The following is a 13483-nucleotide window of genomic DNA, read 5'->3' on the forward strand; positions in this document are numbered from 1 at the left end:
CTCTGTCTCTACTTAACAGCAAGCAGCATGGCAGCAGTAAATTCACTGCAAGTTTTGTATTCATCCTTACATCTCTGTCTTTTTTTCTTTTCTTTCCATGGCGCTGTCTATCCGTCAGACATAAGCTCAGGGCTGAACAACAAGTCTCACTGCAGCACAGCTTCCTCCCAGTCCATTTGTCAGTTAGCACAGATAGATTAAAGCCATGCATTTCCACAAGCCCCCTCGCCATATGTTAGTTGTAGTATACTGGCTGCTGCTGCTGCCGACAACTCTCACTATGCACCGCTCTGTTCTGCTCTGCACCAGATTGGTGATATTAGATAGATCACACTGTGTGTGAGTGTGTGTTTGTTTTGGTACATGCTTGCATGCACATATCCTGGTAGCAGGTTGTAACGGTCTCGTTCAGATAAACACAGAAAGCTGCTCTCCCTCACAAACATTGTTTCTGAAGATTTCACAAGTCTGTTTGAGGAGTTTTAACCACAAGCAGTGAATGTTAATATATATTTGTTTGGAGAAAACTTACCCCAGGTACCTTTTGAGTGTAGTCTATATTCATGACCTTCCACCTCCGGGATTGCTTCGGTGCCGCCGGAAATTCCCTCTTTTCTGCCGGATGTCCTTTACCTTCCGCTTTCTTTGTGATGGAATCACAAAGAAATCGACTCAGGTCGAGTTATGAGGACTATGGTTAACTGCTCCTCAGATCTCTGCAGGGTAAATCCAGACAGCTAGCTAGACTATCTGTCCAATCGGAGTTTTCTGTTGCACGACTAAAACAACTTTTGAACAAACATGTTCCACCAAAACAAGTTCCTTCCCGAGACTATTTTACAGAGGCACCATTGCTCCGTTGTGCGCTTAGCACCGCCCAAGATGATTGTGATTGGTTTAAAGAAATGCCAATAAACCAGAGCACGTTTTTCTCCCATCCCGGAATGCTGTGTGGACGGATGCGAGACGACTTTGAGTGGTACTTGGTTTGCCTGATTAAAAGATAATTTTTGTTAATATTTGTATTATTTAATGTCACTAAATATGTGTGAATAAATTACTTTTGATACTTTCTGTAAGGAATATTATAATTTTTTTGGTTTTTATTATTTTATTTATATTATTTTACTTTCATTGTAATTCTATGGGCTCATTGTTGTGGTTTAGGCCTCCTCATTGTTATTGGTCACTTACCGACTTTGGTGCTGAGATCTGGGGATGAAGCAACCAACAATGGAGGATCACAATCTGTCAGTTAATCCTACATGTTGTAAATATGTAATATTACATTTCAAAGGTTATTTAAATTAACACATTTGGTAACACTTTACTTGAAGGTATCGACATAGTTGTGACATAAACGTTATAAACAAGTCATGAACGTTTATGACTTGTTTATAACGTTTATGACACGTTCATGACAGTGTCATGGCATAGTTATGACAGTGTCATGTCACGATTATGTCGATACCTTCAAGTGAAGTGTTGCCACACATTTGACTTATTTTGATGAGAAATCAAAAGCAAATGTGAACATTTTTGCAGACTGACTCCTTGGTTCACTTTTGGCCCTCTGTTCTTACTGTTGCTGTACACACAAACATATTTACTGTGTAATGAATATGAATAAACAAATACATGGTTTTAATAATAAGGACTTAACTGTAACCTGTGATCATCTGATCTTTTATGATCCATTCCTGTGTGGAAAATATCTCAACAATTAATATTCTTGGTACAACGTTAACATTGCTAAAAGGAATAATAGAACTTTTCCTTAAAGATGTTACAGTCCAAAAGTGACATTAGAAGGTTTTGTACAAGTACATCACACTCAATCTCACTTCAAATGTTGAATTCCTTGGGAATCCAAACTCCATTTCAATTTCATGTGCCACTGCACCTTTGGCAAAAGTGTAAACAAACATTTGTGAATGCAGTAAATGAAACAGAACAGACTTGGTGGAGAATTGCCCTTAGCCTCATTCATTCCAGGATATAAAGCAGCCACAGCATACGTAAGAGGGTCATCTCGCTCCACTGAAGGCAGACATTAAGAAGGCTAATTGCACCCAGAGGAATGACTTTCAGCGTACGCTCATTTGGACCGGGCATTTTGCTGCACCTTCCAATCACACTGGCCATCTGAATTTCTCCTATAAAATCTATTGGAGCCATAATCATGTTTGGCTCTGAAATATGTTTGGATCTGTGTGTGTTGCAGGTCACGACTGGCTGACTTCTTTGTCAACTGCCAGCCGGAGCCTCGCTCGCTGTCGGGCTGTCTGAAGGAGAACTACGCAGACTGCCTCCTCTCGTATTCGGGTCTGATTGGTGAGTACACGTCACTGTTATTGGTCAGCCTCGTCTCTGCATTTACTCCAGGTCTCTGTGGATCGTTGTTCATTTTCTTTAGTGACATCTTTAAAAGGTAATTCTGTTTTTTTTTTGTTTTTTTTTTAAACTTGAATCTTATTTTCGTTGTTTTTTTTTCCCTACTGCTTATGTCAGTGATCTTCAACAGGGGGTCCTCAGAGTCTTTGCAAGGGGGCCGCCAGATTATTGTTTATACTTTTTTTGAACGTTTTTTAACCCAAAAATTTAAATATGTCTGAAAATATTAACATGAATCCAACATCTTATTAGCAAAGATAAATTGGCATAGCCATTAAAAAAACAAACAAAAAAACTCCATTGATGATGGTTTGTTTCCAACCTGTCTGATCGTCTAACTACTCGAGACAAACTATTAGGCTTTTTTTTAGCCATATCACCTTGTTTCCAGATGTCAGAAATTATCGTAGTGAATACAATGTTATAACCGATTAAAAACGATGGACTAAACTATGAAATTTAGACCCAAGTTCCTTTTAATCTAACTCCTGTTGCAACCCCAGTCTCAATCACTATGTGGACCGGCCACAACCCGTTATGTCCTACGCCATGTGGAAAAGTATGAAATTTGATTTCAGTAATTTCCCGGTCTGGATAAGTTTGGGAAAAAGAAAAAAAAAGTATGGAAAAATATTTGTGTTTCCAGACTATTTCCCCTATTCTGTTTTCAAAAAGAAAAATCGGAATATCTAAAAAATAAATTGAGCATACAAGAAGGTTTAAATGGCGGGCCAGAGCAAGCTTGATGTCGTTGAAAAACAAGTATGGCGTGCGACTAAATATCACACATCTACGCAAAGCTGCCACTTCGCCTGTTTGCCAAACAGCTGTGCCCCAAGTGCAAGATGTTTGACAGTGGAACATTGTCTAACTTTCTGCCCAGGAGTGTGGGCTGAATGGCCACAATGGGTAAACGCAAGTTTTCCAAAGGCTGGCTTGACAATCCCAAATATAAAGTCTGGTTAGCTAAGGATTCCAAATGGGAAAAGTAAGCTAGATGTAAACTATGTGGAGAATCGTTCAACATGGGGGAGGCTTCAGTTTGAAGCCATATGCAAGGGCAAAAGCAGTTTAGTCTTGTAACAGCATCCTCTGCACCCAGAGTCATGTAATGTTTGGCCCAACCCGATGAGAGATCAGTACCGACCACAACAAGTAATAAACCCGCCAATGCAATTTACATAATACACATCTATCTATTTGTACTCAGATGTCAAATATGGTCTGAAAGATCTACAGAGAAGAGTGGGAATTTGAGTCTGGAAAAGTATGGAATTTTGAAATGGAAACTGTGTAGGAACCCTGTCACCACAACAGAGAGCCGTCAAGAATCGGTCCTCGCCAGTCACTAGACCAGACCACACACACACACACTCTGTCCACACAGCGCCAATTCATTCTACCTACTGCAAAACAATAAGGCCTGTTTTGGAGCGCAGCCAGCGCCAGGGAACAATCCATTGGGGGAGTGAGAAATCACTGACTGAAGCTATTTACTTTCCCTCGCAGGGAGAAAGCGTATTCTTCATTCTGGCTTCTCTGCATTCTGCTTCCAGCAGGAAACTCCACCACACTGCGTTACTCCTATACATGGGGAGGAGGGAAAGAGAAATAAATGTAGCAATGATTTAACTTTGTTATTATGGCATTCATCATTTAACACAGAGGGAGGATGATAACTGACTCTTAAGAGGGTTTACATATTTTTTTTTTTCTTGACAGCAGCATATTGGGGTTCTTGACAATAATTCACAGAGAATCCCTGTTTAGGGATTAGATTTCTTACTCAAACAAAGACCGATGAACGCATGAATGAAACATTATCGTTCCATCCACCTGCTGCAGGTACCGTGGTGACTCCCAACTACCTGCGCTCGCCCAGAATCAGCGTCTCTCCCTACTGCGACTGCAGCAACAGTGGCAACAACAAGGACGAGTGTGACAAGTTCACCGAGTTTTTCACCGAGAACACCTGCCTCCGTAAGTTATCCCTCTGCCCAGCTGCTGTCTGACCAGCTGTTCGCTATTCCCCTCTACTCTTTCCTGTTGAACTTTAGTCTGATCTGTTCTTCAGAATTATGTTCTCTCACTTTCTGTTTTCATCCACTCTGCTCTGCTGGTCTTTTTTTCCTGTTTTTGCTCATTTGTTATCCTCTCTTTACTTTCTGTCTCTCCTTCTCTCGCTCTCTCATTCTACCCAAATATAACCCATAGCCATGCTTGCATTGTTACTCCTCTGCATTATAGAGAAACCAGCCACACTGCACCACGGTGTCTGAATCTATGCGTGCCTAGAAGCTGTAGCGGAACTCCTGCTCCAGATCTTTGACGGAAAGCAGCTTTTTGATCCAGCGCTTTTATACAACCCCTTTAATTAACAACCCCCCACAAACGCACACACACTGTCTGTCTCTATCCCATACACACACACACACACACACACATTTCCAGCCAATATTCATAAGATGCAGGACATTCTGACTGCGCTGTGGAGATAAGAGCCAGATTCATTGTGTGTTTGTCTGTAATCAGAGCTAATTCTGCTCCCTTTGCTTTGATTTTACACTCAGTGGCAGTCAGCTAGCTGCTATCCTCAATAGCACAGTTTAAGTGTAATGTGACTCTTCATTGATTCCTGTACGGAGGTCAGTACACAGGGTCACGTAAAGAGTACAGTATCTCGCTCAATGACACCAGAGCTGGATAAGAGTTTTTAATCACCTACGCTTGGTTAAAGGACGGTTGCTGAAATCTAGAAGACCACTCGATTGGATGGCAACTGATTCAGTATGAAACCTTTGGACAATTAAAAAAGTTAATCCTTTTGAAATGATAAGATCTGTGTTCATCCTAAGGATAAGCTCATGAAACAAAAATGATCCTAACATGGATTAACATATTAAAAAGAGGGATGGAAAGGGATGAACAAATTGTGAATTAGATAGTTTATTGGCTATGATTGAATCTGGAAGGTCATGTGGAAGTGTGCCTATTGTCTCAAATACAAAGTGTGGTAGCTATGGATGGGTCTCAATGGCCGGTGTCAGGCCGGTGTCAGCTGGATTTGTTAAGCACTGAGACAAATAGATCTCTTATGCCAGGATCAGACAATACAAATTCAGCCCGATTTTGACCCCGACAGACACATCGCAGACAAATGTTCAAAGTTGTGCCCGATTATGAGGGTCGGGACCGACGAATGTGCGCCTTTACCTCTTGTAGTGTGACATAATCAAAGATCAGCGATCTACCGTCTGGGACGCTTCACGACCACGACGCAGAAAGTCTAGCATGTCAGTCTTTTTCCGCCTAGCGCGACATGTTCCACGACGTGTTCCTTGACGTTGACCAATAGGAAGATAGCGTGCTCTCTGGCGCACATATGTAAACATGCCGAAAAGATGGAGAGACGCTACTGCTGCTGTCCCGTGGAGAAACGAGACCGAGGAAAGACACACACGGTGACCATACAGGCTTTTTTTCACGGCAGGGATCGCCCCGCTTGCCAGCATCACACGCTAGTGGGCTAGCCACTAGCAGTTATCAGTTTCTCTTCACTTTGACCACTGACGTGCAAAGAAAACTACACCCTTCTACACCTGCAGTGGCTACACCTGATTGGACGAGCGCTACATGTGGGGCTGTCTACTCACGGATTTCAAAACAGACCATAATGGCGCCACGTTTGGGAAACGATCTCTTATTTTACGAAAATAGTTCACTGAAATGTGTTTGTACAGTTGCTTAATCTGTATGTATTTCAGATCGAAAACGTTCAGTCATGCTCTGTCTAGTCTAGTCTATATCCTTGATGTTCCACTTATGGGATTGCTCCGTTGCCGCCGGAAAATCTGCAGGATTTCACTCATTTAGGCTGGATATCCATTGCGTTGGGCTTCCTTTGTGTTGGCATTTTAAACTCTGGTCGATTTATGAGGACTATCCCTGCAGGGTAAATCCAGACAGCTAGCTAGACTATGTGTCCAATCTGAGTTTTCTGTTGCACAACCGTTCCACCAAAACAAGTTCCTTCCCGAGACTATTTTGCAGCGGCACCGCGGCTTTTCTCGGTGCTTAGCACCCCCCAAGACGATTGTTATTGGTATAAAGAAATGCCAAAAACCACAGCACGTTTTCCTCCAATCCCCGAATGCTATGTGGACTAGCCAGACCCTCCTCCACCGCGCTTTGGAGGAGGGTCTGGCAAAACAAGACTAGTCTAGTCTGACATAGTGACTATTGTGAAAGACAAAAAAATTGTGTAGTCTGATCCTGGCATGAGTCTTTATTTCTTCTTTTTACTCTCTCTGTCCCAAGCTATCTTTAATTTTGGTGACTTATAAAATGTTGAACGTTGAATTCAGGAAGGGATTGGAAGGGATTTGGATTTTATTGGGGGACTTAACAGTGGATTCAGGTTTTATAAAATGATTGAACCCCAATCCTTTTTGAAATATAACAGAATCTTAAATGTGCTGTAGTTGCTTAAAAGATAGACTAATAGGTAGAGACACCACTTATTCACACATGTTAATGATAACTCAAGGCTGAAATACAAACTGTATCCTCAGAATGGAAGCACACTAGATGATGTTTTGTCTGAGGACATGTCATGTTAGCCAGTTGTAAGTGTGTCTTGTGGTGAAAGCATCACATCATATATTCGTACAGAGAAGAAGACATTGACCACTCTCTGTTCAAGGTACGCAGTTTCCTCGTTAATGAATCAATTTGGTATTCAATTGATGAAGCAATCAGCCACAAGACACCTGTACCAATCAATCCCAAGTATGCTCTAGATAATACTGTGCATTTAAAATAATGAGCCAGGGGCGACCTCTAGCTCACCCAGTAAGAGCGTGCGCCCCATGTAGGCTGAGTCCTTTGCAGCGGCCCGGGTTAGAATCCGACCTGCGGCCCCCTTGCTGCGTGTCATCCCCCACCTCTCTCCCACCTTTTCTGTCTATCCACTATCACCTCAAATAAAGGGAAAAGGCCCCCCCAAAAAAATAAAAATAAAATTATGAACCATATTCACATAACTTGCTGCTGGTTTGAGTTTCCTCTTCTATTATTACTCCCCCCCCCCCTTCTTGTTTTCTCTGCTCTGTTGTCTTTTTACCAGTCTGGGTTAAGATAAGATAAGATAGACTTTATTAATCCCACACTGGGGAAATTCCTTTGCTACAGCAGCTCAAAAGGTTAACGAGGTTGGTCTGCTGCAGATAATAGGGGCTGCTACAGTTTGTGTGTGTGTTTGTGTGTGTGTGTGTGTGTGTGTGTGTGTGTGTGTGTGTGTGTGTGTGTGTGTGTGTGTGCGCGTGCATCTTTGTGTATTTCTCAGTAAGGGTGTGAGATGTGTACCGTACATGTCTTTGCTTCTGAATGTTCACATGATTATATAAGTGTGTCTATGTGAGATTTCTCTCTCAATATACAGTATATCTATTATTTACTTGTATTCACTGTAGGGAGCCAGGCAAAAGGCAAAGTGGAGGAACACACTTCCTCCGAATTTGTGTGTCTTAGTTCTGTATTTTCTCTCACTCTTCCTTTACTGCCTACTTGTTTTACCATTGCAACCGTTTCCTTTCACTTGTTCTGTTCGTGCTTCACCTGACTTCTTTCGGCTCATCCCATCTCTCCGTCTCCATCTCCTTATTTCATGCCCTCCCTCTTTCCGCTCTCATTAAGCTTGATCAGCAGTAACTGGAACTGACAACTCTGAAGATCCTGACACACGCCCGTTACAGGGTCATGACTAGAGAGAAACTACAAGAGGGATACAAAGAGAAGAGACAGAAAGCGAGAATATGAACGGACTGAGAGAGAGGACTTTCTGTTATACTTATACTGCACTTTAGAAGTTGTATTGTTCAGAGACGGAGGAGGATTGCCTGGGATGAATGCCTGGCTCATGTGATACTATGACAGAAACATATCTGAATGTATAAGCATCCTCTAACACAATAAATCCCACCCTTTTCCGCTCTTGATCCCTAGGAATGAAGCAATGTCAACTTGCAAACTAATTAACAACAAAATTATCAAAGCTTATGTCATATTTCTATTGGTTTTGAGAAAGTCAAGCAAAATTAGTTTTTAGAGGCCTTAAGAGGTAGAATGTCCAGTTAAAATATCCAGTAATTCAAAAGAAAAATGGTTAAAGAAATACGAAAAACAAAAATAATCTGTTTTCCTTACCTGCAATTGTTTTCTAGAACTTCTCTGAGCTATGTTGTGATCCCCTGGAGGGGTCTCCGCCCCCAGGTTTGGAACCCCCACATTATTATGCTCAAGAGAAACAGTGGAACTTTAATCTATTCAGAACATTTCTGACGTGATGTCTTTCTATTTCTGAAATATGTACTGCATATGCAAAGGTCACACCATCCAACGTGGTCACAATTCTAGTATTACAGCGAACCTTGTACATGTAAAGTGAGATAAAGTGGTAATGTAGACATCTGCGAGGTGCAAACTCATACTTCCTAAACATTTGTGCTGCAGTGGGAAGATGATATCATGTTTGTTCGACTGCAATGTGCTATATGCATTCGTGAAGGTTACATGAATGTTTGGTTTAGTGTGTGTGTGTGTGTGTGTGTGTGTGTGTGTGTGTGTGTGTGTGTGTGTTCTTGTTTAACTACATTTGTGGGGTTCAAAAACTGGGAATACAGTATACTTGTGGGGTCCCGACAGCTTTGTGGGGCCAAAATGCTGGACCCCACAAGTTTAAAGGGCTGTTTGAGGGTTAAGACTTGGTTTTAGGATTAGGGTTAGAATTAGGTTATGGTTAGAGTGAAGGTAAGGGTTAAGGTTAGGCATTTAGTTGTGATGGTTAAGGTTAGGGTAAGGGGCTAGGGAATGCATTATGTCAATGACGGGTCCCCACAAAGATAGTGCCACAAACCTGTGCGTGTGCGTTTTAAGGACCAGTTTTGAGACGTTGAAAGTGAGGATATTTGTTTATCACTTGTTATAAAGGGCTTTTTAAAGGGTTAAGCCTTGCTTTTAGGGTTACTAATAAGGACAATAATAGTTGTGAATTGTTGTTACAAGGTGATACTCACCAAATGTGGTTTCCGGTGAAGTGTGCTGATGTCATCCATTCCCGGAATATGTGACTGGCTGTAGATGCAGCAGCTCCCAGGAGACCAAGTAACTGCAAGCTAATTCGCTATCTCAAATGTCAAAGTTGGTGATCAAAACGCAGCTTTAATACTAAAAGTATGGTATGCAAAGTGAAAATGCAAATGCATATGCCATATAATTGGTTCAGAAGTATACATGTTTTTAGAGAGGATTTTGTTCGTAATTAGTTTTGCAGTTGTGGATTGTTTTTAAATCTCCAAGTGTTTCTGTAATAGCTGACTGAACTCACAGTGAGCCTTCACCGCCGCCACCACCTTAACAAAGGAGGTTTGATTGGGAATAACCAAGAGAACAATGAATGTACAGGTACTGAATAGAAAGATATTTTTTCTACTAGTACACACACACACACACGTCTGACATCATGAGGCTTAACTTGAGATGCTAACGGGGTTTCACACACGGTCACTGTGAAGTGAGTATAATTAGGCCTTAGGTGAGGAGAAGGGGGGGAGCAAGGAAATTAGTTAAGGAGTTAAGAAGCTAGAAAATATTCACATTTAACAAGATGACATCAGAGAATTTTTACTTTTTTCATCAAAAAATGTCAAAACTTAAACCGATTAATCGATTATCAAAATAATTAATTTAGTGTAATAGTTGACAACTAATCGATTAATCTTTGCAGCTCTAAATTGAACTACCTAATACAATATATATACCAACAAATTCATTTCTTTTTTTGTTCAGTCATCATCACAAAGTTTACTCTATTAAAGGTGCTGTAGGTAGGATTGTGAAGATCCAGGACTTAGCATAGACAACTTCTCAGTCCCTCCCCCCTTTCTGCTAAAGAAAAAAAACGGTCTCCTAAGTTCCTCTCCCCACAAGGGAGAATGGATGCGTGTGCATGAGCAGTGATTGACACGCAGTAAGACAGTTTTTAAATGACCTGAACATAGGGTCAGTTTCAGCAAATATGACAGAAAGTTAGTTTTATAAGGCTGCACCTTTAATTGTTTGTCTGTTTGCGAGAGACAGAGAGAAAGTCTTTCCTTCCATCTTTTGGGATGTCTGGTCTCACCAGAGGTAAATCCATCACAGCAGATGAAGCCAGGGAGTTTCCAGGATCTACTTAGTTCAAGATTAATAGTCACGTTTATTAAATGTGCAAAGTGGAACTTACTCAAAAGGTTCTTTCGAGGTCAGGCTGATTTTTAGCGGAAGCCACATCCACAAGGGGGAAGGGAAAGAAAGCGGAGACGATGGGGAGACTATGTGACCAAAGTCTGTCCAAACACAAGTCCATTATAACAACTATATGTATGCACATAAGTATCCAGATGTCTTGTCTTTAACGACAAAAAAACGTAGTTGCCTAAAATCCAGTCCATTGTAACCTTATTTACTTTACCAAGAAATCCACAGTATTCTGATCTGTCAGAACTGCAATCGGACACCGAGGGTTAGGCCTCCTGCACACTGCCTGCGTGGCGTGAGCGTGTCAACTGCGTGGCATTTCCATTTTTATTTTGGCTCCCATGTTAACAGGTTAGAGCTTGCACACTGCCTGCCTGCATGACACGCACGTCTCAGGCGCAGCTCAAAGCACGTGCATGCTAGAAATAGGACCGACGTCTATTTTTCACGCGACACGCAAGCGTTTTGGAAGCGTTTCCAGGCAAAATAGAATACGAAAAGATGTTTATATGTCATTTTGACACAAATACATTTACTAAATGACATTTTGATGTTTGAAAGTTTTTAGGTTTTGACATAAATGCAGATATAAATAATGATAAATAATTATCGATTTTCAAATATTGCACCTGTCAATACAGAACGAAATATTCTGTAGCCTATTTTGCCGTCAGTACTGCCGACTTTGTCTTTGCTGTAATCAAATCAGTATATATTTATGTTTAACATGAAGTATACTACTACTTGAATTTCATTTTGTGTACTGCAGCGCCGCGTCAGACACGTTTCTGGTGTGTAAAGACAGAAAACTCCACGCAACAGAAACGCCACGCTCACGCCACGCAGGCAGTGTGCAGGAGGCCTTATTCTTGTATTTTAATCGTTTTTATGTAAAGCACTTTTAATTGCCCTGTTGTTGGAATATGCCATACAAATAAAGCTGCCTTGCCTTGCCTTACTCTTCCCAGAAAACAAATACGTAAGGATACAAGGGAAGGTTACTGACTTGTTGGAGAAGAAATACCAGCTGTAACTCATTCTTCACATTTTCATCTTCTGGAGGATGAATGTTGCCAGTACTGCGACAGGTGCTCCCTCTGGCCCTGCAGTGAAACTTTAGGACGCACACATAAGGCCACAATGTGGAGGTGTGGACTAGAGTCAGCACACTGGCTGACTTCAGACAACTCCACTCATACCAAAACAACAACAATAATCAATTGTGAATTAAAGAATGAGATAAGATAGATTTCATGGTCTTGGAGGAAATTTGTCCTGGACACATACACAAACAGTATCTGTAGTTTACGGAAATTCAGCACAACATAATGCGAAAACAACATTGAATGGTTACTTGAAAGACTTGATGCCCTCCATTCAGAGACAGAGCAGTTATTCCTGCAGGTGATCAAATGATAAATGAATGCCAATTTCACTTGTGAACTTGAGTGAATGCTTTTAATTTAATAGTAGGAGTTGTTTAAGCTGTCTGGAGTATTTGTTCAGAGAGAGTGGAACAGAGAGAAAAGACTGATGGGTTACTGCGTTAATGAAAGCTGGCACTGTATGAAAACTATGATTTATTTTGACAGATTTGACAGATAAATTACAGCTTGTTTGTAAGTCTTTTATGTATTGATTGTTAATTTTAGTTGCATTACTGTAGCTTATTTTGAATACCGCCTGCATCTTATGTGTGGAATGGCACGACAGTTTTTTGTTGTACTACAAAAGCTCCTCTGAAAGGTTGTCCATGAATACCATCATTTTTATAATGTGTCTACAGTTTTATTGAGGTTCATTTGACAATACAGCTATTTTTCCAGTGCTGTTTTTTTTTATTTTACGTGTATATATATATATATATATATATATATCTATATATATCTGCACAGCAGGTGCGGTATTACATTCAATTTATCGCACTGTTGTGACGAAAAGAGAGCTGAGCCAGAAGGCAAAGCTCTCAATCTACCGGTCAGTTTTTGTTCCTACCCTCACCTATGGTCATGAAGGCTGGGTCATGACCGAAAGAACAAGATCCAGGGTACAAGCGGCCGAAATGGGTTTCCTCAGGAGGGTAGCTGGCGTCTCCCTTAGAGATAGGGTGAGAAGCTCAGTTATCCGTGAGGAGCTCGGAGTAGAGCCGCTGCTCCTTCGCGTCGAAAGGAGCCAGTTGAAGTGGTTCGGGCATCTGGTAAGGATGCCCCCTGGGCGCCTCCTTAGGGAGGTGTTCCAGGCACGTCCAGCTGGGAGGAGGCCTCGGGGGAGACCCAGGACTAGGTGGAGGGATTATATCTCTAACCTGGCCTGGGAACGCCTCGGGATCCCCCAGTCGGAGCTGGTTAATGTGACCCGGGAAAGGGAAGTTTGGGGTCCCCTGCTGGAGCTGCTACCCCCGCGACCCGACCCCGGATAAGCGGATGAAGATGGATGGATGGATGGATATATATATATATATATATATATATATATATATAACATTACATTTAGCAAAGAATACAATATAAAACAATGACCGGATCTAATATCTAATATGAATATATGTTGTACATCATGTAGACATATACCCATGTGTCTCTGCACATGTATGTTTTAATATTTCAGTGGGGTTAAAGATCAGCTCTTCTTTCCTTTACCACACTATCAGGTTCATAATTCACTGTTGGAGGGAAGAATATCATTACGTTCAAACAGCAGCTCTGTAAAGCTCAGCTTTCTTCTGATGTGTGTCTTTCTCTGTGTGTGTGTGTGTGTGTGCGTGTGCATGTTTTACATCAAAGCCACAGAACGC

The 13483-nt window shown here is 41.4% G+C and overlaps 1 protein-coding gene across 1 annotated transcript in view; it reads left to right on the top strand.

The window, feature by feature from the left end:
* Nucleotides 1-13483, top strand: part of gfra1a (gdnf family receptor alpha 1a) — a 123626-nt gene that overhangs the window by 92822 nt on the left and 17321 nt on the right. The window contains exons 6-7 of the mRNA XM_078273654.1: nucleotides 2225-2334; nucleotides 4240-4374. Of these exons, the coding sequence (XP_078129780.1) occupies nucleotides 2225-2334; nucleotides 4240-4374 (245 nt within the window). The remainder of the gene's footprint in view (nucleotides 1-2224; nucleotides 2335-4239; nucleotides 4375-13483) is intronic.

The sequence above is a fragment of the Sander vitreus genome, chromosome 17 (genome assembly GCF_031162955.1).
Source record: "Sander vitreus isolate 19-12246 chromosome 17, sanVit1, whole genome shotgun sequence".
Lineage (NCBI taxonomy): Eukaryota > Metazoa > Chordata > Actinopteri > Perciformes > Percidae > Sander > Sander vitreus.